This window comes from Pinus tabuliformis, chromosome 3_2 (genome assembly GCF_031772625.1).
Source record: "Pinus tabuliformis cultivar Carrire ecotype Pingquan chromosome 3_2, CPIR1, whole genome shotgun sequence".
In the NCBI taxonomy this organism is placed as follows: domain Eukaryota; kingdom Viridiplantae; phylum Streptophyta; class Pinopsida; order Pinales; family Pinaceae; genus Pinus; species Pinus tabuliformis.
This window is the reverse complement of record NC_142302.1, coordinates 694,055,649-694,082,130: the sequence shown is the minus strand read 5'-3', so window position 1 is coordinate 694,082,130 and position 26,482 is coordinate 694,055,649. Positions and strand designations below refer to the sequence as shown.

Sequence of the window (26,482 nt, the reverse complement as noted above, 5' to 3'; positions counted from 1 at the left end):
GGAATTTAGTTGATGGCATACACGAAAGTAGGTGAAGATATTCCCCTTAACCTTCAGCTTTCCCTAATGGACAACCAAGCAGATTTAACCCAACCATTGACCAACAAGTAGAATGCCCTGGAAAGGTATGTCAAAGGAAACCCTAAGCTTGAGGTGGTATTAATAAACCCAACATGAATTACTTCAATGCGATCTCATTACTCAATAAACTAGCTAGAAGTTTGCTATGACTATAGATTAGTGTTTGCTGCATGTGACTAGCAAATACCTACATCAACTTTGTTGGCACTTTGTAGTATGTAATCTCTCACAACTCTAGCAATAGTCTGGAATACCAAGGTGTTACACATGGGATACGATAGAAAACACAACCAGTGCACACAAGGTTTATTTCTTGCAAACAATGTTTTTATATCCAATCCAACTAATCCACTGGACAGACCAGAACCATAACTGAATTCTAGCCCTTATTTGTATTTATCTATACATGCCAACCAAAAATTTGCATTCTACTAGAACTCAGTCTATCTTTAATATATATATATATATATATATATATATATATATATATATATATATATATATATATATTGCCTAGACCATAGTAGAAAAATAAAACCTTAGTTGGGTTAGCTATAAAAGTTACTGTGTTTATTTTAGTGAACAAGGATGAGTAACGCATTTCTAATCTCCTCCTATAGACAATACTATCCATATAAGGTTCATGACGAGAAGGATTACACACCTTTGAATAAATTGCAAAAAAGTGGCTTGGAATATCTCTGACTTTAGTTACAAACTACTTGTAACTCATTAGTCTTCATATTGCTACAACTACATATATGATGTGTATGATCATACTCTATTTCAAGGACAGATTCTAGCTATAAGAATTGTAATTATTGGTAGCAATACCCGTTTTAGCTATTAAGACCTTCTCATAGCCAGATTCAAAAATCTCGAAGCAAGCTAAAATCCCAATAATAAATTTGAAATCTAACCAACTACCGGAACTAACCCCTGTAAGGGTTAATTGAAATAGTTCGAAAAGATAGTTTATGGATAGTTTATAGTTGAGAACTCAAGGAATCACTTACGAGCTTGAAAATCATGTCAATATTAGTTGCCCTACTGAAAAATTTAATTTTGATCTTGCTACATAGACAAGGTGAAATAGCTTGCAGTAACAAATGATCCCTTTTATCATGATATTTCTTTGGATTAAATATATTTCTTAATAGGTACATATTATCCAGTTGCTTTACTAGCCACTATCTCAATTGTTCTGCGATTCAAATATGACAGTTAGCAGTCATTTCCAGAAGGATACTTTCTGTTCTAGGTAATCGTGGAACCTACAGAACACCAGAGTTCGAAATATTTTCTATACCATCTATACACACAAAACAACTAGAAATTTAACAACATGCTTAGATAATACTCGAGAGAAATGAAACACATACTATAGAGGGAATTTTAGCAAGTTCATCACAGGTCATCAATTGTTTTAAACTTTTATGAAGTCTGCCTGAGCATTTGAAACATGAGATCCCAGAGGTAAAGGTTTCTCGTCAAAAATTCAATTTGTTGTGTAAATGTAAAGATGGTATGCTGTCGTTAATAATACAACAATGGAATGCTGATATGACATTTTAATTTCCATGACACCAATTTAGTTTAATTGGGGTGCAAATAGAGTTTGCATTATGATGTGATGATACATCTTGTAACTGATACATATGAACTGAATTTCATAATCCAGTTGGACCAGATTAATCTTCTTGGTTCTGCAATAGATTTAACCTAAATGACAAATTAACCTATGATGAGAAACATGTGGACAACATTCACAAATTAACCTATGATGAGTAGCGTATAGAGTACAGAGACAATCTCTGAGGCATAGAAAGAAGTATAAGCCTTGTAGATTTTAATATTTTCAACCCAACAGAATGAGAATAACCAAATTTAGAAAATGGCTTAGCCAGGTAGAACTATAAGAGTCGACTCTGATTCTGGAGAAACTTGGGAATTGACTCCATAAAATGCAGGTTTACAATATCTGCCACAGATTTGGGACAGTTTAAAGGTTTGTTGGTTGTCAGGAATTAAATATATATGCGTGTTTACAATGTACAAAAAAAAATGGAGATTTACAATATCTCCCACAGATTTGGGACAACTCAAAGGTTTGTTGGTTGCCTACTGTGAAATTAGGAAAACAAGGAAAATGGGTGTTTACTGTTTTTCTAAATTCTTCTATCTCTTGAAAGCAGGGGCTACATTCTAACTCACGAGAATTATTCTTTGACCTGCATTTGACTTGGGAGTCTGAGTCATACTCACGAGTCAAAACTGCGAGTGACTCGGGGCCAAGTCTGACTAGGTGGAGCTTCCTCAAGGAGCAGAGTCAACTCAGTAGACCCCAGGAAAAGCTTCCTAAAAGTGACAAAATCAGATTTTGGGCATGCATCAAAGGCTTATGTATCATTGTTTACAAAAATTATAAAGCATTACTTCATGAATAAATTCACATATTTATGCCACAATATCTGTCCTGTGGAATTCCCCATAATACATAGTGAGTATGCTCTCCTTAACAACCTGTATCATGATCTCCAAGCAGAATGGTTGAAAGGAGTAGATAAAACATTAAGGAATATAAAACCTTTTTCCAACACAGCTAACATTATTTTCCTAGGAAGATTGGCATAAACATCTTGCAAAGTTCAATGCTCAATTTATTGCATCAATAGAGGAGTCATTTTGGGTTGCCTCATTTGCAGTAAATCACCGTACATAAGAATCCCAAAAATCCCTTTAGATGGATAATGAATGGATCTTAACAATCCATTGTAAGAATCAATGTTGAAAGGCATACACTGAGAACAACACGAAAGAAGAAAAATATAATGTCTAAAAGATGAGCGTCACGCCTCCGACTAAATATTGATGACAATGCACTTATTGGTGGATTTCTGAGGAGGCGGGTGATCCCAGAGAATCCCGTGCCTGAGTGCAAATCCATAGCCTATACCAACACCACAACCAACCCCTAGTCCAAAGACAATTTTGAGATAATTCCAAGGGACGCTTCGATTCCCATTCCCCAGACTAAACCCATACCAATTCCAACCCCGCAGCCAACACCCATTGCTCCTCAGGGGCCCAAGTTAATCTTTTTCCTTTGATTTTAACCCTCGCCATAAAACCTTATTGAGGGAAGAGTCTTGTCTTTCTGCTCTTCACCTTCCTAGAACCACTTGATGTGGGGATCTTCTGAATCTCGGAGATTAGGGTTCCTGGATTGAACCCTGAGGAGGTATAGGTAGGCATCACATTTCATTTGATTTCAATGCGGGGGCACTTGAATTTGAAGAAGACATCCTCTTATCCCTTGCTTTCGTTTCATATGATTTGAGATGGGAAATGCAAGATTTGGTAAGATGGAGCTGGATGAATGAACATGATTGATGAGTCTCAGCATCAAGAACTGTCGTGCATGCCAAAGGTGTCTTAAACAAATATTTCCTGTCGTGATAGTGGCTCAAGCCTCCCATGTGCTGAAGGCACCAATTTTGGGGATTTTACAAACTCCACAGGCAAGGGACACAACAACGCATATCTCAAAAGTAAGGCAAGAGATCACATAAATGGAATGCATAGCGACTGTGACATGGAAGAGAGAATACCATTCACACCAAATTATGGAGGCTAGAAGAAGAAGGAATTAGGACTGGAGTTGGCTTCTAACCTTCTGGATTTGAATGATCGCAATCATCTTCCCAAAGGCAGTAATGAGGCTTTGCGAGTTGGGTGCAAAGTTAAATCAAATGAGCCCGAGGCTATTGAGATTCCTTTGAATCCTAAAGATAGTTCAAAAGGATTGTTTCTTGAAGCCACAACTGCTCTCAGTCTTGATGATATAGGCATCTCAATGTCTCCACATGATAGAGAACTGGGCAGGACCAGCATAAAACAATTCGCCTCCACCGAGCTCATTACCATTGCCAAAATTTCCCATGCGACAACTGAGAAGTGTTTCCCTGGAGCTACTTCCTTCGAATAATGATGAAATTGGTGGAGCTGGAACTGTCGCTACCATATCAGGTTCTCACTCAATGCCCCCTTCTCCCACCAGGGATGCACAAGAATATAGCCCTCGTTGAGCAAAGATGCAAGGATTCTCTCCATGAAGAATCTGAGGTGGATGTTGAATCTTGATTTTGATGCTTTGAATAAATTGAGAAATTCTTAAGATAAATGAAGAGTTGTCCAGATTTTCCTACTGAAGTTTCTGCGAGTATCAATCTAAACTTGCATATAAGCGAAATTCAAGGTACCTGCTATATTAGGTAGCTACAGAGGTGAAGTCTGCCCCTAGGAGTGCGTATCTTCTCTATAAAATTGGATATGATCTATATAGTAGCTAAGATACTTATATGCATGGTTTGGAAGATCAATACATCAGAAGAGTTGGAAGAATGTGTACAGATTACAAACTTCCCAACTGGGCTGTAGGGTTGTTCTCTTGGCCTTCTAATTGCTCATTCGTTTACAACAAATGCCATTATGAATATGTTCGGATTTCTATTTTGCATGTCCTATAAAATGTCTCTCTTAATGTTTAAAAGAAACTTCAGCTATAAGTAAATAATTATTTTATGAGGTTTGCTTTTCTAGTTTGGACAGACCATGGTCGCCTGAATAGGAGAGCTTGGGTGTTGGAATGTTAACTAAAGTTCTTCAAGTTGAACGTCTGTAAAGAAATGTTTGACTGCTAAATAATGAATTTAGTTCCTAGGTCAGAAGTGGGAATCTCTGTCCTCTTAATTAACATTTTGTTCCATATGAGGGTTACAAGATCCTTAATGCGGAATTTGGGTTTAGTAGTTTTTGGGTCTAGCTTCTGAACCAAAGCTCTGATAACATGTGTAAGAGACCTATCCTAGGTTCTGATAACAGATCTAATTTCTTCTGAAATTAAATGCAATAAGAGGCGATAGTTTAATTACTTACAAGACTTTTAAACAAATAAAATTTGACCATTTACATTCTAATCAACATAACTTAAGGTGAATATTTCATTCTAATAAAATTTACAAGAGTAATCTATGGAGGAATACCTATACCAGTGGCTGATCAAGATGTCTTCATCCTGCTACTCCTGTTGAATTCTCCTCTTGATGGACCCAACTGGATTTACCACCTAGCCAACTAGAAAATAATCCCTAGCCCAGGAAACCTCCACAGGTTCCCTAGCCCTCCGAGCCCAAGTTGAACCAGATGTAGTGTGTGTGCCCAAGATGAATGATCCAAACGAAGATAAAAATATTTCCCTCGCCTCAACAACCCAAGAAACATCCACAAGCTCCTAAGGTCTCAAAAAAAAACACAACAAGTCCTCAAATCACAACCAACCCCACGATCATAAGCAAGACACAACCTCCCTTTTCTCCCTTCCCCCTTCCCTTTTTATACCCTCCCTCTCTTCTCCATCTCAACCACCTCCCATTAATGTAATTAACTTCTTATCCATCCTTACAGTTGACTTCTCTTCTCCCAAGTAAAGCTAGGAGTGCATTTGGAAATGTGACATGAATATAAAATTGGGAAATTAATGGGAGAGGACCATGTCTCCTCCCAAGTAAATCTGAAAGTATATTTGGAAATGTGAGATGAATATCTATATTGATAATTAAATGGAGAGGACCATGTCTTCTCCCTAGTGAGTGTGAGGGTACATTGGGGAAAGTGAAATGAATATATATATATATATATATATATATATATATATATATATATATATAAAATGAGTTGGAGAGGGCCATGTCTTCTCCCAAGTAAATGTGAGGGTACATTGGGGAATGTGAGATGTAATTAAATGGAGAGGACCATGTCTTCTCCTAATAAATGTGAGGGTACATTAGGGAATGTGAGATGAATACATATATTATTTGAAATAATGGAAGGAGACCATATCCTACCTAAGATTCAATTTGAGAAGGTAAGTTGGGAATTTGAATAATAGAAATCATGAATTTTATACTAGACCAATATTTCTCAATATTTTCAGATAATGTAAATATTAACAAAATTTGCAGGATAGGATTTAAGTGGGGCATTACAATTCACCTACTTAACTTCCAATCTTGTACACTCAACTGGTATACAATTGATGATTACAATGTGAAGGTTCCTCCAGTTGAACTAAGAAATTGGAATTCCATGCATGTATAAACACGACATCTTTCTAAATGAATTAAAAATTAATTTGCTTCCTCTATCTAGTATAGACAACATAGAAGACCTCTATCATAATTTTACTAGAACCACCTCATATTCTACTAACAAGTTGTCAATTGAAGTTTCAAGTAATAAAAGAAATAGAAAAACCAACTCATGGTATGAGAAAGATTGTAAAAGTCCGAGGAGAGCAATTAAGGAATTTGTTGATTAATCTCTTAAAATTAGCAAGATAAAATATACAAAGCCCTAACTAAAAGGAAGAAAAGGTAGTATATTCGTAAAAGACAAGAGAATCTCTTACACCTCTCTAAGGTAGCTCCTAAGAAATTTTGGAGGTAGATTCTAACTAGGAAAACTAAAGATAATAATAAAATTGCTTTACAAGACTGGAATTCCCATTTAAAAAACTTTACGAATATCCAAATGTCATGGATAACTTTGAAACCCTACTCACAACGAAAGAAGTTTTCTCATTAGAAGACATTGATTTTGGGGTTAAATGCCTGGAAAATGTGAAAGCTAAGGACATTGAAGGTTACAAGGCAGAAATCTTAAAAATTGGAGTTCTTGTCCTCATCCCCCACATCCACAAGCTTTTCAATTAAGTAGTCAAGAAAGGGTTCCCTAAACCACGGACTCAGAGCCTCATTATCCCTATTTTTAAAAGTGGGGTTAGAAATAACCCCTCTAACTATCGGAAAATTACGATCAGCCCTCTCTTAGCCAAGTTATATAGTATTATTTTGGAAAAGAAGTTGAGCATATGGCTTGAAAGTGAAGGTAAGCGGCTAAAGGCTAAGCAGGTTTTAGAGGGCATCACTCAAAAAAGGACCACCTTGTTCCTTTTAGGATCATTGTGGAGGAATTTCACAATGATAAATCCAATCTCTTTTGTTGCTTTTTGGATTTTAGAAAGGCTTTTGATATGGTTCCTGGAAACAACCTATGGAATAGATTAGAAGAGCTAAAGGTTCCTTTCAAGTTGAGAGCTATCACTATAAGCTTATATGAGAATGTAATTGCCAAGTTAAAGAGCAATGAGGGGTGGCCGAAAGCTATTAAGTGTAATATTGGAGTTAAACAATGTTGCATCCTCTCCCCTACCTTATTTGGCATTTACATCGAAAATCTATAAGGTTGTTTAGAGGAAGCAGGCTATGCTGACATGATCTTAGCTGAGATAGTTAGCACCCTTCTTCTCTATGATAATGATATTATTCTTCTCACAAGGTGCCCATTTAATCTTGATAAGCAACTTAGACTTCTTAAGGATTTCTGCTCTACCATGGGTATGATTGTTAACACTGACAAAACAAAAGTTATGATTATCAAATCCAAGAAGGACACTTATGCTAATTTTATGTATGACAATAGTAAATTAGAGCAAGTGTCTTCTTACAAGTACCTATGAATTGATATTCATCACAAGTTCAACTAGAACTATAGCATTGAGAAAATGATTAATGGGGGGTGGAAAGCTTTGGTCTTGAAAATAATTGTAAAATGGTAAACCTCGTAATGTGGGATAGAAAGAAGTTCCTCCTTGAAACTTTAGCCACTCCTATTATCTTATATGGATGTGAGGTTTGGAGTTCCATCATCTCTAGTTGATCAGATCGAGAATCATTTTATAACTTATAACCTCAAAATTAAAAGAAATACACCCTATCATATTCTCTTTATAGAAGTTGGTATTTCCCCCCATCAAGAGCCTAGTTATGACTAGGCTTCTGTTGTATAGACACATACTCAATAACATAGGAGACGGTAGACTTTCTAAGCTAGCTTTAAGTTCCATCCAAAACCACCTAAGGCTCAAACGAGGTTGGTATAAAGACACCAGGGCCTGGTTAAACCATTGGGAGATCGACGAGAATGTTGCATTGCAAAACATTTATAACATTAAAAATATTGTGACTTCTAAGTTCAAAGAAAAAATGTGGTGTGAGAAAGATTTAGCAGCTAAAAGAAAATTAAGATATTATAAGGAGGTCATCAACCCCACCCTAGAAGATCAAAAGTATCTCTTTGTTTTAACTAGTTCAAAGAAGAAAACCTAATATAGTCAATATTAGAACGAACTCTCATGAGCTCCATAGTGAAACGGGTCGTTCGACAGTTCCTAAAACACCATGGATGGAATGGATCTACCATCTCTGTGAGAATATGAATATCGAGGATGAAAATCACTTCCTCTTAGAGTGCTCCACATAAAACAACAGTAGATCTCAGTTCCATAATCTTTGTTGCAATACTGACCTTCCTAGCCTTTTACGATTTCAAAATTATAGTGAGCTTGGGAGGCTTCTCTACAAGCTTTTTGAGCATAGGAATAAAATCTTAACTCAAACTAAATAATAATTCATTCCTTTAGGTCAGATAAGCCAAAGTTTATTCTAAATAGGCATTAACCACCACCATCATCATCATATAAACAATGACGAACGAACAAATTTCTTGAATATATTACTTGTCACAAAATTCAATAATTTATGATCCCTTGCTATATTTAATCCATTTTCATTTGGATATTTTATCGATCACTCAATTATATTACTTTGTTCAGATAATTTAGTAGACATTTTGCATCGGAAAACACATGCGATGATAAGCATGCCTACAGAATTTCTAGTTTCACTCTATAATGTGATTAAGTGAATGTCTTAATGTATATGCTGTATTCTGTAAATACAAAAGAGTAAAATTTTTATATTTATATTTGTTTATAGTTATTTTAAATATAAAATGAAATATATATATATATATATATATATGTGTGTGTGTGTGTGTGTGTGTGTGTGTGTGTGTGTTTTCCAATATGGATGCAAAATGTCTACTAAATTATCTGAACAAAGTAATATAATTGAGTGATCGATAGAATATCCAAATGAAAATAGATTAAATATAGCAAGGGATCATAAATTATTGAATTTTGTGACAAGTAATATATTCAAGAAATTTTGTGACAAGTAATATATATATATATATTACACGGTTAAAAGTAATATTTAACATAATTATAATAATTTTATGTCTCATTGAAAAACTTCAGCTTCTTTAAAATTTATGTAACTCCAAATTCCATAAATACCCTAACTTTATTTAATATTATTTACCATTTCCTTTAGATACTGATTTATAAATACATATAAAATTTGTTTTTAAAAATGAAAATAGTTCTGTATAAATATTTATAATTTTTTTAAGTAAAATTAAATAAATAAATTTATTATTATTATTATTATTATTATTGATTTCAAAAATAAATTGTTATGTTAATATTAATTTATTTAAAAAAAATAATGAATAAAATCAAAACCAAAATATCAATAATATATTTAATATGTATATTTATGGAATTACAATTTATTTATAGATTTTCTATTTAGTTTTTAATTTATAATTAAAAAAAATGTTTTATTTCTTTTTAATGATATAAGTATATAATCAACTTAATTTTGCACTTATTATGGGTTATATTCTTTCAGATAATTATATATAATTTCAAGTTTTAAATTAAGAACTATATTATAATTTTTAGTTACTCCAAAACTTCTTTCTTTGATTTATGTGCTCATTTAAAATAATACTTCTCAATAAATTAAAAAATTAATAATCATTAAGAATCTTTTTAAATACAATCGACATGTCCATAATAATAATCTTTGATTTATGTGCTCATTTAAAATAATACTTCTCAATAAATTAAAAAATTAATAATCATTAAGAATCTTTTTAAATACAATCGACATGTCCATAATAATAAAGAATGAAACTATTTCAAAAAACCTTGCATTGATTGCAATAACTTGTAAAAGGAAGGCCATATTCACCACGCATATGAAGGGAATCGTTAGCTTTGCCACTGAGCTTATCAGTGTCCTTAGTGAGGATTGACGGTAATTTCCACAAAACCAAACTCCTCTGTCTCCCCGCCTGATGATGAATTCTTGAAACTGGTATTAGTTATTAGGTTTTAGATTTCACAGCAGTAGTGATTAACGTTTAAAGGCCGTGACAAAATTGAATACTACTTTATCCTAGAATAGACAGTGGGCTGTTGCTGGCAAGAACCTGAAACAGTCCGGGAACAACAAAGACGCCGCGCAAAAGGGAAAAAGGTATGTTTTCAAGCGATTAAAGCACAAGGTTTTGTTGTTTTAATGAGTTTGGGTAGAATTATTTAAAACGGGACAGTTTCCTGTTAACTAGCATTTGCATCTTATGTTGCAAAGGAAACGCCGTAAGGCATAGAGAGGGGAAGAATAGCATAGAGTGAGGAAGAATAGAGACATGTATAAAATGGGAAAGAATAGCATAGAGTGGGGAAGAATAGGGACATGTGAATGGACATTGTTGAAAGCAAAGGTGAATGATAATGAGTTACAATTGCAATAGTTAGTTATGTGTATTCTCAAAATGAATATTTTGTAAATAATAATAGTTTGTGGAAGAATTTATAAAAAGTATGCCATCAACTACACAATTGATATCTACAGAAATAGAAGGCTAGAAAACAAGAATTTTAATTTATAAGATTCAATTTACATGGTTGGTTAACATGTAGAAACCCCTTGTGTCATTGCTTTGTCCAAGTGGAGAATAATAATATGACAGTGGAATCACTATTGTGAATATGCAGAGACATAATAGTATGATATGCTTATAGATCATTGTTGGCTTAATGACTTGCAATTGGATTTCAAGCTGCTGGTTCACCATAAGTTGGATCTACAAAATATTAGTTGGATCTGAAGAACAAATAAAGCTGGGATAAAAGGTCCAAATTTCTGAAATTATTAGTTTCTTCCTTCCTCACCTTTCCATTGTTGTTATTATTATTATAATACTAATATTATTATTATTATTACTAGATAGCTCCTTGGATGTCGTCAAACAATTAATATTTATTTTATTAGAAAAAATCAAGGTATGGATAGAAAGCTAGAATTTCTAAAATTATTAGTTTCTTCCTTCCCCTCTTTTTCGCTCTTAGCATTATGACACTTCCTTTCACATCCTACAGTGGATTGAACTTGCAAGAAAATTCGAGGTGAACCTTATACCTCTGCCTCTTCTGTTCATTTTTGTACAGAAGGAGGTATATACATCTTCAGTTCATATTTCTAGCCATTGTCAACACCTAATACATGCTTTTGTATATAGGGAATTAAATTTTCATCATGTTTGAACTCAACTATTTGCCTTCCAAGGCTAGCTAAAACGGTTGTTGGGCTAAGGGCCTCCACTGCAAATATTTTTATTGACAATGGCCCTTACAGAGAGTTTATTTTCAAGCATTTTCAAGTGGCTTCTGTGGATGAAGAAAGTGCAGCAGTAGTTCTAGTAAGTTGATTCAAACTGGATCGAGAGAATTTTTTGTCCAATGTTTATTGAGAGTAAAATTAGTCTTTTAACTAGATGTTCTATATAGGCAATTGTTAAAAATGGTCTACTAAGGTCAAATTCCACTATGGACGGCTGCTTTGCATGAGATGATGATGGCATTGGATTCCTCTTCTAGAGAGGACAAATTTTGACCTAAAGCACGATGGATTCTGACAGGCAGAAATGTATATTTGAAGTCAAGCCCACAATGTTGGTTTTGGTCAAGGTCAGCCCCATAGTCATGTAGGCTCATGAAGCCCAAAAGACATGAACTTTGACCCACATTGAATTGTATAAATATAAGATGAGTTCACTCCATTTTGGCATCATCACACATGATTTTCTCTTTCCTCTCATGATGGATTCGACATTCTTTGAGAAACTATCTCTCTCCCATACGTGCAATTTTTTGGAGGACAGATTTCCTCTGGTTTTCTTCGGTTGACTTTTCCAGTACACAGAGCAGCATTGACCAGGCACTTTGACCAACTGTTTGACTACGACTTTGATGGATTATTACTCTACCAGCTAGGCCGCACTTGTGAGCAAAGGAACTGAGCACAAATTGAGGTGTTTGATCACAGGTCTAAGGCAGGTTTAACTGCAGGCTATTGACCAAGTTTGACCAGACTTTTGAACGTTGCCTTGACTACATTTTGACTGCCTAGAGAGGGTGAATTTCTCTCTCCTTTTACCGAATAGATTGGGCTGATTTGACTGAGCTGTTAACCATTGACAGCTGACTGGTTAGGATAGATTTGACTGTTGTTGACTTCTGCATATGTCACTTTGACTTTTGGACATTTGATTGGGATCATCTATGGCAAGTCAATATATTGAGTTTGACTAATGTATCATTGTACTTATGGATTTCTCTCTATGTGAACATTTGAGATTATCAAGAAGAAAAGATCTGTGGGTTTTCCCCCTTGTCGGGTTTTGCCTTGGCTTTAAGTCTAAATCATGGCGTCCTCTTGTCTTGGCTTGTCTTTTGCATTCTGCACCTATGTACGATCATAGTTGCATAACAAGGGAAAGGGGGTATCGGGTTTCCACCCTGGTATGTAAAAGAGGTCTATAGGATTAATTAGAGTGAAACCCCTCTCAGAGGGTAGCCGAAAAGAAGGGTTGGAAATACACACCAGTTTTGGAATTAACTTGTGACCGAAAAAGACACTTTAAAACTGATTTAGATATACGAATTTCATCTCCAGGTAACAATACAGTCTATGCTATTGTTAAAGTAGTAATGAATGATGCTCGATCGAAATGTCTGGAGCAAGGGACCCGTAAGCAATAGAAAACAAGGATTAAACTGTCAGCATAACCTTAGCGGCAAGGAGAGCCTAACCCTTCAATCTTTCAATCTGTGTGCCATCAGTCAAATCAAAACAAAAACAAGACCGGACTTGTTGTAATAGAACTGTAGATAACTAATAAATTTGTCATATTAAACAAGTAAGTAGCAGCGTTAACCACAAGTATAACTCCATTAATTGAGATGGTGATTAAATAGTATTCTGTACATGTCATTAACAAGCAGCAACAGAGCTATAAACAAGCTTAACATCATCAACGTAAAAATAATGTACAGTTTGAGTATGGTAACCGATTCAGAAAACAAAACCCATATCGCAACCCAGCCGAGGAAAGGCTTGGAGCCTAAACCCTCAGACATGTCGCAAGTACGAAACCGCAAAGAAAAACATCATACAATAAAGAGCAGGTCGAGAACCTTGGAGGTTTCCCATACACAGTTCACCGAACCGTAGTCCTCTGAGGACTGGTAAATATGACAGACAGACTGCAGTGAAAGACTAAGAGTTACTCGAATGCCAACCTGGGAATGGAAAATCATCGCTTCTGGGTAAATTATTGGAGCCGACGACCCTGGTGGTTGCCCTCTTTACCTGTGAAAACAGCCTGCCTGTTAGGGTTTAGCTCGATAGAAGACATATAGCTCAGAAAATAAAAGGGAAAGAAACTGGTCAACAATTTTAGAAAAGGAAACATTACCTGAGCCGACGGTGAGTGGAGAACCTCCATGCAATCAAAATTGTATACAGTACTACAGCGTAGCAACCAAGCCAACAAGGAATCTAGGATTTTCTTGGTAATCCGGTGGAGAGCAGAGTCTAGATACTGAGAAACGTTGAAGTTGCAGGGATTCTGCACTATTTCCATCCGTCGGGGAGAAGTAATTGGGAAACGAAGGCACTATTTCCTTCCGTCGGGGAGAAGCAACTGGGAGCCAAGTTACCACATTTGGAGGTGTGCCTCGAGAGCCACCCAGCGTCCATTAACAATGTCATGCAATGAATTAGTATCATAAATAAATTAAATGCATGCCTACGAATTAAATTAATGGGCGACTCATTGTTGAAGCAGTTCACAAACTAAATGATGAAAACAGGGGAAATGCTTCGTAATAGAAACAAAATAGCAAGACAACCAAGAGCCTGCAAAGAAAGTGTGCCGTTAATTTTTTAGGTGCAAGACACGGAAGCTCGGCAAACCGCTCCCGAGCTGTGATTTTTGCAACACGAGAAAGGGAGTCGTATCGCGGTTTCCCTTCAGAAGGGTTTTGGGGGCATGCGGATACAGGGGATGCCATTGCCAATGCCAATTCGACTATACAAACAGTGATTGGAGCCCATAAACTGAAACAGCCATAAACTCCCTGAAACCGTAAACAGAAACAGCCATAAACTCCACGAACTCTCCTGGAAGCTCGACGCACAGATGTCAAGGGGAAAGTTTTTTAAGGTTTTTTAATGTTTTAAAACATTTTTTATTAAATCAAACGATTGATTTTTGTTCAATCGTCTAACAAAAGATCTAACAGCTACGATTAGAACAAAAAGGGATTTGGGGGAGTTCATTTCAGAGGGAAACGCCTTACGACGTAACGAGCGCATTCGTAAAGTCTTCTTATGAAATTTTGAATAATTATACATTTTAATAATTAATATGACAAATTTTAACCCAGCGCAACACTCGTCGTGGCCAATGGGAGTTGGTGGAAGACGTCTTCCCATTTATTTTGTAGACTCCCGATGAAATATTCAAAACTCAAACTTCATGTCCACCGCCTCGTTTGGAGATAACAGAAGGATTGTAAATTTGTAATTTACACGTCATATTCCGTGCCGTACCTTTTTTCTTTGCCTTGCCGTAATCAAATTGTTTTCTTCGTTTGGACCGCGTCGGGTGGATTCGGTCGCCCATAAATAAGGAAAGCGAGCGTGTATCTATGGCGACCAATGACAGGTGCCCACGCACTAACTGCACGTATATAGTTTTTTATATTATTTCTTTCGGAACGCGTCAATGCCCGTTCGTCGTGAGCGGTGGAGACAAGTATTTATATGCGCCACTACATCACAGTATAACTCACATTTCTTGGGCTCTTCAGATTATATTTGCCACTTCGAATTCTGGTTGGTTTGTTTGATATTCACATTTATTTGCTAAGGGTTTGTTTTTACGGTTCGGCAATTTCAGTATCTGCTGCTGTGAGTTTGAGCAAGGATGGCAGGGGCAATTAACTACGTATCTGTAGCTCTCTTGGTCGCTGCGATGATAATTGTTGGAGCAGAAGCAGCAGAGATGGCCGCACCATCTCCCAGTCCGATGGAAGCAGGTGCTGCATCAATTACATTCACTCCCTCCTTATTTGCCGCCCTAATCGCCTCACTCATCGCATTCTTCGCCTCTCGATTTTAGTGAAATGTGTTGAGATCTTCTTCCGTTAGGTTTTTATTCAAGGGGTCTTTCCATTGTGCCTATTATATATTCTTGGGAATAATAAAAATAATTTTCTCAATCTTTCATATTTCCATATTGTGGGGTTATTTATGATCTGTTTTTTTGGGACAGAATGTGCTATACGGTAATGATAGTAGTTTGCAATTGTGGCAAGTTACTTACAATTTTTTTCTGTTATCTGTATGATGCATTAAAAGTAATGGTTTATTACTATCTAGCTTGAATCCATGTGTCACTGATTTTTTTCAAATAATGATAGGTTTTTCATTGTATTATAGATCAATCTTAATTGTGGATATAGCAAATTTTGAGATTAAATTTTTATATTTGTACATTTGTAATTCCAAGAATTCGATTTCCATTGATATTTGATATGTTAATGGTATTTGTGTAATCTTAAATTATTTAAATTGCATTTTTGAATATATAATTGAATTCAACTCTTGAAAATTTACTTGGAAAATTGGATTATGTAAATATCTTTTTTTAAATGTTTTCTTTAAATATTTAGATATAAGAAATAGATCTTACACACTAAAAACACTCTACTAAGATTATTTGCAACCAAAAAACAAAAGAAAAGAACAAAAATTATTAGAATTATTCTTTCATTAAAAATAAAAGAAGTTATTGGATAATAAAAAATTCCTTTTACAATGGTATAAAAATAATCTAATTATTTTATTACTCTTAAAGTTAAAATAAATATAATATATAATAAAATAATCTAATTATTTTATTACTCCTAAAGTTAAAAGAATTGACAAAATAAACAAAAATATATAATTTAAAAATCAAATCCATATTAAAAGCATTAATAAAATTGCAATACAGATACCAAAGGGTCAAAACTCCTAATATACTATATGATTTATATGATTTCTTACGATCTAAAGTAGACATAGAAATCTCTTAGCCAGAATGAAAAACAATGTGCACTATAAATTCCTACAATTTAATATAATTTTTTTTTTAATATTCAAGGAAAAAATAATAAAAAAAATGAGAAGAAAAAATAATCAATAACAATGTGCATTATAATTTATTACAATTTAATTTAGAAAATTCTTAAACTTGAACGAAGAAGAAACAATGTGCACTATAAATTCCAACAATTTAATATACATTGTTTTAAATATTCAAAAATAATAATAAAAATTGAGAAGAAAAAATAATAAATAACAATATGCATTATAATTTATTACAATTTAATTTAGAAATTTCATAGATTGGAATGAAGAAGAAACAACAAATGAATATTCCAAAAGAACAAACAATGCAATGCAAATTTGAAGAAAAATAAGAAAAGAATATTTTAACATTGAAAAACCAATCTTTTATCGTAAATGTTTAATCTCTGAATTTTATTTTTAAACTAAACTTCACATGATTTTCAAAATTTATTTTATTAAAAAAAATAATGCTAATTAATCTTTTTATAATCAATGTGTTTAAAACAAAATAATAATAATAACAATTAATGTAAAAGAATTTTTTGAAGTGATTTGTGAGATATATTGTTCAACCCGGTCGACGATGACATTGGGTAACTTGGAATGGGATGTCAGCACTCAACTTGTGGCGGATTAATAATTGGGATGCTTCCCTCATCAATGGCAGCTGTCTTTCCACTTCGAACCTTCCGCGTAATTGCTGTGGTGATCACATCCTTCTCTACCCCGCATCATCATGAAGTAACGGAAGTTTACTAAATTTAATGTTCACCATTTTATAAGATCTGTCATCATCACTTAAAAAGATCTATTAAAATATTATTATATGATTTCTCTTCATACATTGAGGCCAAATCAGAATACTTACAAGGTGGAAACTACACTTGTGAAAGCGTATCTTCTTGTAATATACAAATTGTTATTAAAAGTGAGGTTTACTCATCACTGAAACCAAAACTCTTTTGATTCTATGTAACTTAAAAAATTCTCGGTAATAAAAATAATTCATTACACATAACATTGAAACCTTAAATGTCGGGAGGAGTTTAAGACGTAGGTGCATCTTCTAAAATGTTCATAAAGTTGTTATTGGAGTGCTTGCTTTCAAGTTACTTAAACTACTTTGGTGGTGAATGAGTGCAGATCAGAATTTCTGTTGTATGAGTATGCAAAACAATGTCAAGAAATGTCATATGATAGGAAAACATGTTTTACAAGATTATTATATGCCACATTGCATCTGGAAACTTCTCCCCCAACATCCCCAGATTATTCACGCGTGCAAAACTCCCATCAAAACGAAACAGGAATGGATTACAAAATTCTCAGGCCTACTGTGTTTGTGCAGATAAATATGAACAAGATTAAAATGGGAAACTAAATTGGATAAACTTGAAGACTTCAATCCATCTAAAATGAACCATGATAAAGTTGTATTACTGACAGTAGACGTGACTAATTCTAGACTTCCATAAACACACGAGGAAACCAGGTTAAAACATGTAGAATACAAACCCCTCTTATACTTTCTTATCCCATGGATATTTGTTACCTTTTTCATCAGTTAGTGCATTTTAGATCAATCATGATTATCTTCTTTCCTAGCTCTTGTAGATGAGATCTTATGAAGATATCCTTCATCCCTTGATACCTATATTTTTTGTGTAGATATGATCTAAGTTGTGTAGGTAACTTTCCTCATATATCCAAAGATGATAATGACTTCATGCTTTCAAGATACTTGAACTACTTTGGTAGTGAATGAGTGCAGATCAGACTTTCTGTTGTATGAGTATGCAAAACAATGTCAAGAAATGTCATGTGACAGGAAAACACGTTTTACAAGATTATTATATGCCACGGTGCATCTGGAAACTTCTCCCCCGACATCCCAATATTATTCACAAAAATTGTATCTAGACTCAACTGCCATGTGAAATTTGAAGGCGTGCAAAACTCCCATCAAAACAAAACACGAATGGATTACAAAATTCTCAGGCCTACTGTGTTTGTGGACATAAATATGAACAAGATTAAAATGGGAAACTAAATTGGATAAACTTAAAGACTTCAATCCATCTAAAATAAACCATGATAAAGTTGTATTACTGACAATAGACGTGACTAATTCTAGACTTCCATAAACACACGAGGAAACCAGGTTAAAACATGTAGAATACAAACCCCATTAAACCAAACTTTAAATGGCATCTAAAATAAGTGATTATAACTTCTAATCACAACATACTATAAATCCATAGAATAAATTAGCCAGGATTCCGGCAACGGGGCCAGTGGATGTCGAGAGATAACAGGCGTACGGTTTCCTTAAATATTGCAGTAAAAATAGTGGCTAGACACTCAGCGACAGAAGGAACAAGTGAAAAAAATGAAAACCACGAAGGGTGCGGTTGCATTTCTGTTATTCATAATTAAATTGAGTTAAACACAAATAAATGGGTAGTGAAAGTAACCAAACAAAGTGTGCTAAGAATCTGAATGATGATGAGGGTTTTACGCACAAATAAAGGGGAAGTAGTGAAAGTTTAATATCTACAATTTAACTAAGAAATACAACTTATCTACATTGACTGGAATGTAAAACTGGCACCGCAAAAATACGTACTAAAACATAGAAAATGTTTTCAGGATAGCGGCAAAACCCAGGTCCCGGGTCTTCAGAACACCACTATTGCCATTCGCGAATATATTGCTGCAATTCAGATCTTTATGAATTATGCCAGGGTTATGATTATGAAGATAATGCAATCCTTCCAATATTTGACGCGCCCAATTCTTCACCGCCTTCATGGAGACATGCCTGTGCTTCTGGCGGTACTACCTCAAGGTCCTGGAGGCGCAGAATTCATCTTGCTAAAGCACGGAGATTGTCTCGAAGAAGCGCATTAGATCTTTCTTGAGATTTATGTTGAGCAAACTTTGCTTCATCAACACTATGTTGATGTCCTTTTTGAGTTTCTTAAGAGCTCTTAAAACTGGTAGATTCCCCACGGTAAAAAGAAGATACAAGGGCAATTTCTTCGCAAATTGCACATGCCTCTTGTTCGGCGCTCACTGGGAAACCTAGTGAGAAATGGAATGGCTCCAAACTCTGCCGTTATGGATTTGCCTCTGCGCGTGCGCGCGAGGGAGGAAGGGAATCGTAACTGTCTCAACTGGGAGAAAGGGAGTTACACAGTTTTTGTTGTAACTGTCTCAACTGTTAAGTATTAATCTGACGGTCAACAAAACTCCAATCGTCTAACATTTCATCGGAGGGTGCAAATCAGTACACGCGGGCAGTTTGGGTAATTGATTTCAAAAGGAACGCCTTACGGCGTAATTAGGAATTAAATTTCGTTCATCTGCAAAAAAACAGGGTATAGTGTAGTTCTCGTATGTCTGTATTTCCTGAGGGTGGTTTGCAATTGAATGAGCTAAAATTGCTGATGTATATTTCCTGAAAACCCCACGTCTCTGGTTTTCATATGTATGTCTTTCTTGAGCATGGTTTATATTCGAATGATGTAACAAAGTTGTTATGGAATACCATCGGCTTTGGTTATAATGGTTGTATTATGCATTCCCCTTATTATTCTCTTAGGTATTGGCATTCTGATAGACATTTATTAGATATACTCCCTACAATCCTCTCGCAGTTTGAATTCTAGCCTGTAATTATCTTATAGCTCCCTCATGCCCTTCCTTTTTCCAGATAAAAACCTCATGTTTACAGTGTCATGCCCAAGACACATTTTGGTATAAGTGGAATAACATTTTTTTTTATATGACGTCCTTGCAAAGGCTTTTCCATTATAGTTTGCTATAGGTGGTGGTTTTGCCACGGCTGGTACTACTTTTGTTTTTGTGAGGGTCGTGAGTCCTGAACCGGCTTGGAAGGTGGCTTGGGTCTTGAATCCTAAACTGGCTTGGAAGGTGGCTTTGGCGCTTACTAGTTTTTTTGGGAATGTGCAGTTACAAGATTCCCATTTCGGGACATTTCGATGAAGTTTTCAAAATTGTTAATTTTTAAAACATAATTGCAACCACTTGCTGTTGCCCATTGGAGTTGATGGGTGTCCCTTCCCTTACACTTAGCACACTCTTCCTGATGTCTACCAGTGTCCCTCATATGTGTAATTTTACTGTTTTTGGACAATCTATGTTTCTGAGGCGGTATCTTCCCATTTCAGGCACTCGATCTAGTGGCGTTGACATTCTCTTGGGCAGTGAGTCCCAGGAGGGTTGAGGCGTGGGAACTGTCATGATTGCATGCAGACAGGTGATTTTTATTGCCTGTCGTAGCATGACTTGTAGAAGGGATGATAATTATTCGTAGGGGATGTAGCTGCCTTCACGTGGGAATCGTCTTGACTGCAGTGGTCTGTCTCAGTAGGAGGGACATCATTAAGTCTTGAGGGGTGTACCTGTATTTCCATTAATGTCGATGGACCTTTTCGAGTCTGACACATCCTTACACGAGGCCTTCATCCAAGCCACGTTGGTGGTTGAATCATAATGCCACACAAACCTGGGCATGACATGGAATGTGGCACGCTCCCCTCGGCTGACAACCCTGGGTGATGGAAGTGACATGTGGGCAGATGTCAGTTGTCAATTACAAAATAATTTGGAGGAGGGGAAAAAAGGTGGTGGAAGGCGGGGTGGAAAAAAACATCGTGCTATCAAGATTACAACACCCGCACCTATTCTTTCATTTGGCCATGATGTTCTTTTCGATAGAGTAACAAGTGTCGAGAAGAGGGCCTTAGTAGGAAGGTGGTATTTTACAGAGATAGAAGAAGCCGAGATGAGGCAGTGGCTGGAAAACAAATGGAAAATATTGCTAGGTTATTTCCCCATGGGTGAGGCTCATGGGAGGTTGGTACAACTTTCATTTTCTAAGCGAAGAGGATCTCAAAAAAATCATTGCAATGCCATGGGTCAAGGATCGCAGATTTCTGGCAATGTATGCATGGTATGTAAGCTTTAATTTGTTGAAGCAAATGCCCAAAAACAAGCTTATCTGGGTTAAATTGGTCGTATTACCTTTAGAATTTTAGATGAAGGAAGTATTTACCAATGTTGGCAATGCCATTGGTAAGTTCATATATGTTGATCCACGATGTCTGGGAGCCAGGGATAAAAGGATAGAATGGGTCCTTATAGAAAAAGATATTGGCGAGGCATTTCCGGATCACATTGAGTTAAGGTGGGAGGACATTAATCTCACACAGTGCTTGGATTTTTGGGAATTCCATTCTGGTGCCTCAATTGTCACCAAACTAGACATTTAATAGCTAATTGTCCCAAAGCAAGAGGAGGGTGGTGGCCTTCGTGGGAACGTAAAGGGACTCATCAAAGACTATAAAAGGAGAACAAGTCGGAATGCCTCTCTCCACATCATGGATATGCCACGAAACACACTGGAAATAATTTGGGCTCAGGTAACTCCATTCACACTAATCAGGTTTTTTCTGAGCCCTCTCCCCACTTTATAAAAAATGTCTCTGTTCCTATTCTTATTTATGTTCACTCCTCCTCCCCAACATTATAACAATTCGACTCTCATATTGTTTCCGACTCTCCATATCGGGAGCATGACCAACTTCTTTCCACTCCGGTCATGCCTTTGTTGTCATTATTGTCTCAGCAAACTATGACATATATTTCATCTACCTCTTACGCCACGTATACTCAAGTCGAAGGTTCCATTCTCTGTCTACACAACCAAACTCTCCCATTGCTAAGTCTCCCACTCAAATATCTTTGGTCTCATCACCAAATAACTTTGATGACAGCGACCTAAACTTCCTACTACAAAGGAAAACCCTTAACCTTAAATCAGTCACTATTCATAAGCCAAAGGGTTTCGGATCCCCTGTAATAAGCCTCTCCTCTGCCGGGAATATAACTATGAAACGTACAAACAACAGAGGTAGTAGACATTTTAGAGGTTGTCCACGCCAAACACATACAACCCTGAGAAACTCGCTATCTCTCATTGATATCCACATTTCCTCACCCGTCTCTCCCAGGGCACTTAGAGCATGTATGCCCTCTAACAGGCTAAAATGAGCTCCATTCTCTCACTGAATATAAGGGGTTTGGGGGCCCTTCAAAAATACCTCACATTAAGAGACCTGTTTATTTCATCTCATTCCAATATTATTCTCATCCAAGAATCAATGCATTCTACATCACAAACTGTCGACTACTTTAGGAGGATGTTCCCGACATGGTATATTGTGGCAACTGATGCCACAGGTAGATCTGGGGGTTTAGCAGCTTTCTGGGACCCAAGGTGGGCAAAATTGAAAGCATTTTCCTACTCGGAGGGTATTTTTCTAGTTGGTAACATCGGAGTTATCTCGAGAAAAACGCACATCCTTAATGTGTATGCTCCTTACAAAGAGAGAATGTTTCTTGGATATAATGGAGGCAATTAGGATCCTTCACTCATCTTCTGTGATTTTGGGTGGTGATATTAAATGGACCTTAGGTATCGAGGAGTTGTGGGGGAAATCTAGGGTGGTGGATAAGATGGCACAAAAGCTAAGGGACATTATTTTCTCCCACAACTTAATAGATATTTGTCCACCAAATAATGCTCCCACCTGGGATAATGGAAGAAGTGGAAATAACTATATAGCAAAGAGACTTGACAGATTCCTTGTACAAGAAAATATGGTGGAAAACATGGGGGATGTAAGATCTAACATTATTGAAAACTATGTATCAGATCATCACCCATTCACTCTCTTTTGGTGCAATAATAATATAAGAGTTGGTTTTCCTTTCATGTTTAACATAGTTTGGCTTGAATATATAGATTTTATTTCTCTTATCTGATCATTCTGGCTAGAAAGGAGAGATACATACGAAGACCTTTCATATACTGAAAGGTTCATGAATAGGCTTCGGAACCTTAAAAGAGAGGTAAAAACACAGGAGTGGAAGAGAAGGAAAATATAAGAATGGAGCTAACAGATATTGAGGAGGCCTTAAAGACAATGCATAGCCAAATGGCCACCCATTTCCTTCATGCCGAAGTAAGGGAGAGCATCCATGAACTCAAAGTAAAAAAGAAGAAGATTCTTCAAGTAAGAGAGACGACATGGAGATTGAAAAGCAGAGCTAGCTAGATTAGTGAAGGGGATAAAAATACCAAGTTCTTTCATCACTTTACCAATCACAGAAGGAAACAAAACACAATTTAGCAAATGAAAGATGGTCAAGGGAAATATTATAAGAAACAATCAGAAATTACAGCCTTGGTGGTTTCATATTTCCAAAAATCATATAAAAGAATGGAAGTGGAGGAAGCGGACTCACAGGTATGGGCAGTAAATGAATACCCTACAATGTTTAATGAGGAGGATAATGAGGAGTTGTATAAGGAGGTTAAGGTGGAGGAACTGATCCAGGCTATCAAATCAATGAAAGGAGACAAAAGGCCGAGTTGAGATGGATGGACTGTGGAATTCTTTTCCCACTTTATAGACATCTTTCAGGAGGACCTACTACAGATTATAGAAGAATCTAGAATGAAGGGATTCATACATCCCCATTTAAATTCAACTTATATATCCCTTATTCCAAAGAAAACAGAGGCAGATACCTTTGCTGATTTTCAGACAATATCATTGTGCAATCTTACTTATAAGACTATCTCCAAGATAATTGCCAACAGAATAAAGGCATCCTTATCAAAATTCATTTCATGAGAGAAATATGGTTTTATAGATAATAGAATAATCCATGATGTTGTGGCTGTTGCGCAAGAATGCATGCACAATATTAAGACAAATAAGATGAATGCAACAGTAATGAAGGTGGATCTTAAAAAGGCATATGACTGCTTAGATTGGGGTTATCTGAGGCTGGTCCTTCATAAAGTTGGCATAAAAGCAAACATGGTAGAATGGATTATGGGATGTGTAACAACAATTCGTTACGTTGTGTTAATTAATGGATACCCATCAAGGTTTTTTGCTGTGGGTAGGGGGACTTAGATAGGGATGTGCCTTATCCCCCCTTATTTTTATACTTGCAATGGATGGCTAAGTTTGAAAATTAAAAATGTTGTGAACACAGATGAGTTTGAAGCGCTAGAAATCAACAATCATATTTCTATCTCCCACAGTATCTTTGTTGATGATATCTTGCTGATGGGTATGTTAAACAGACTTAAGTGTTTGCACTGTCATTAATTCTAAAGTAGTTTGGAAAAGCTACTAGTCTCGTTCAAAATGAACACAAATTCATCATCTTATATGGATCCTGCAACCATGACAATATCAACTATATCCAGAGGTGCTTTGGGGAAAATGCAGTAAATTTATACAATGGAATGAAATATCTGGGATATCGCCTCAAGCCAGGAAACTACAAAAATGCTCACTAGATGTGGTTAGTGGAAAGATTCCACTCCAGGATTAAGGAGTGGGAGCATAGATGTTTATCAATGGGAGGTCATATCACCCTCACACATCAGTTCTTACGCAGCTGGGGATATATTGGGCTTACTTGTTCCGTGTCCTGCAGATGATAATAAAACTAATGAACCACATAATGGCGAACTATATTTGGTCAGGTGCAAGAAGAAGCTCTAAATATCACTTGGTCAAGTTGGAGAGGATTACTAGACCAAAAAAGCTAGGTGGATGGGGTGTTCTAAATCTTAAATTTTTTGGATGGGCGGTGATTTTAAAATCATTGTAACAGGGCATCAACAACAATGGCATATGGGGAAGTTTATTGGGTTTAAATACATGAAGAATAAGGATTTTACCTTTTGGATGAGACAAGGGGCAATTTGGAAAAAATGTGGAGCTAAGATATGGAACAATTTCAACATGGTAAAAAATATCCTATTCCAAAACATCTCATGGATATTTGGATCTGGTAATAGTATTATTCTGGGTAAAGACAACATTATAGGATCCGGTGGGATCCCAATTAGTACAGTGGAATTAATAAACCACCTCAATAGAAAGGGCATATTTGTCCTGCATCAGATGATCAGTGACTGGAATGGTAATAAACCAATCTGGCTTAACTCCATCCAACTGAACCTTACAATTCAGTATGAACTAGATTGCTTCCAGCTTGTGAAATCATTAAAAGATGTAGGGATATGTTACGAAAGAAAAGGGGACTGCATCACATGGGCTGGTAAAAAGAAGAAATTCGGAGAGATTGAAGTGGAGGATTGATATTTCAAATTATGATTGAATGAGCTACAGGATGAAGAATATTGTTGGTTTTATAAGTTCTAGAAAATTAATATCCCCAAAAAGATTATCATTTTCCTTTGGTTAACATGGCAGAATAAGAATCTTACATGGGAAAATTTACAAAAGAGGAATCATCATGGACCTGGGATATGTTATCTGTGTAGGAAAGATGGTGAGGATAATTGTCACTTATTCTTACACTGTCCAAGATCTATAAGCATCTGGAAGCACTTCACCACCAAGATGCAGATTCCATACATACAGTTTAATACAATTGAGGAATGTTTAAAATGGTGGAGTACACAAAGCACAAGTTGGCGATCGCTCACTCTGGTTGTCTTCTGGGAGATCTGGAAAGGTTGAAATCAATTGATTTTTGGATCCAATAGATGGAGAGAGGATTTAATCTGTGAGTACATAGAACAGTGTTTTAAATCAAATTAGAGAGCTAGAACTAAGAAAAAAGACAAGGTAGAAAAGGGGATGGTACACGTTACGAAATACCTGGCGGGGTTTTTTGATGGGGCAGCACAAGGAGGGAGATGTGGTTGTGGAATTTGGCTAAAGGTGACAGAAGAACAAGAGTACTGGATTCACTAGAATGCAGGAGAGGGAACAAGTATGAAAGCAAAAGCAATAGCCTTATGGGGATTACTATGGTTTATCAAATTTTTGGATATCCCACAAATGCAAATATATGGAGATTCTAGATGTATGGTTTATCACATTTTGGGGAAGAATAATATTCAATAAAATTCTCTACAATGCTGGCTTAGACGCATACAAAGCCTATGGAGCCCTCTTCATCAATCTTCCATTTAGCACATCAGCAGGGTACACAACAAGAATGTGGATGAAATGTTGAAAAAAGGATTACTAGCTACA

General features: G+C 36.0%; 2 protein-coding genes across 5 annotated transcripts in view; both read left to right on the top strand.

Moving 5' to 3' along the window:
- LOC149182525 (truncated transcription factor CAULIFLOWER D-like) overlaps positions 1 to 26,482 on the top strand; it is a 339,394-nt gene that overhangs the window by 278,378 nt on the left and 34,534 nt on the right. The window lies entirely within an intron of this gene.
- LOC149182526 (uncharacterized) lies at positions 14,924 to 15,463 on the top strand. Its single transcript, XM_089418591.1, has one exon. It carries the CDS (start codon positions 15,169 to 15,171, stop codon positions 15,361 to 15,363), a length of 195 nt encoding a protein of 64 aa, XP_089274717.1. The 5' UTR covers positions 14,924 to 15,168; the 3' UTR covers positions 15,364 to 15,463.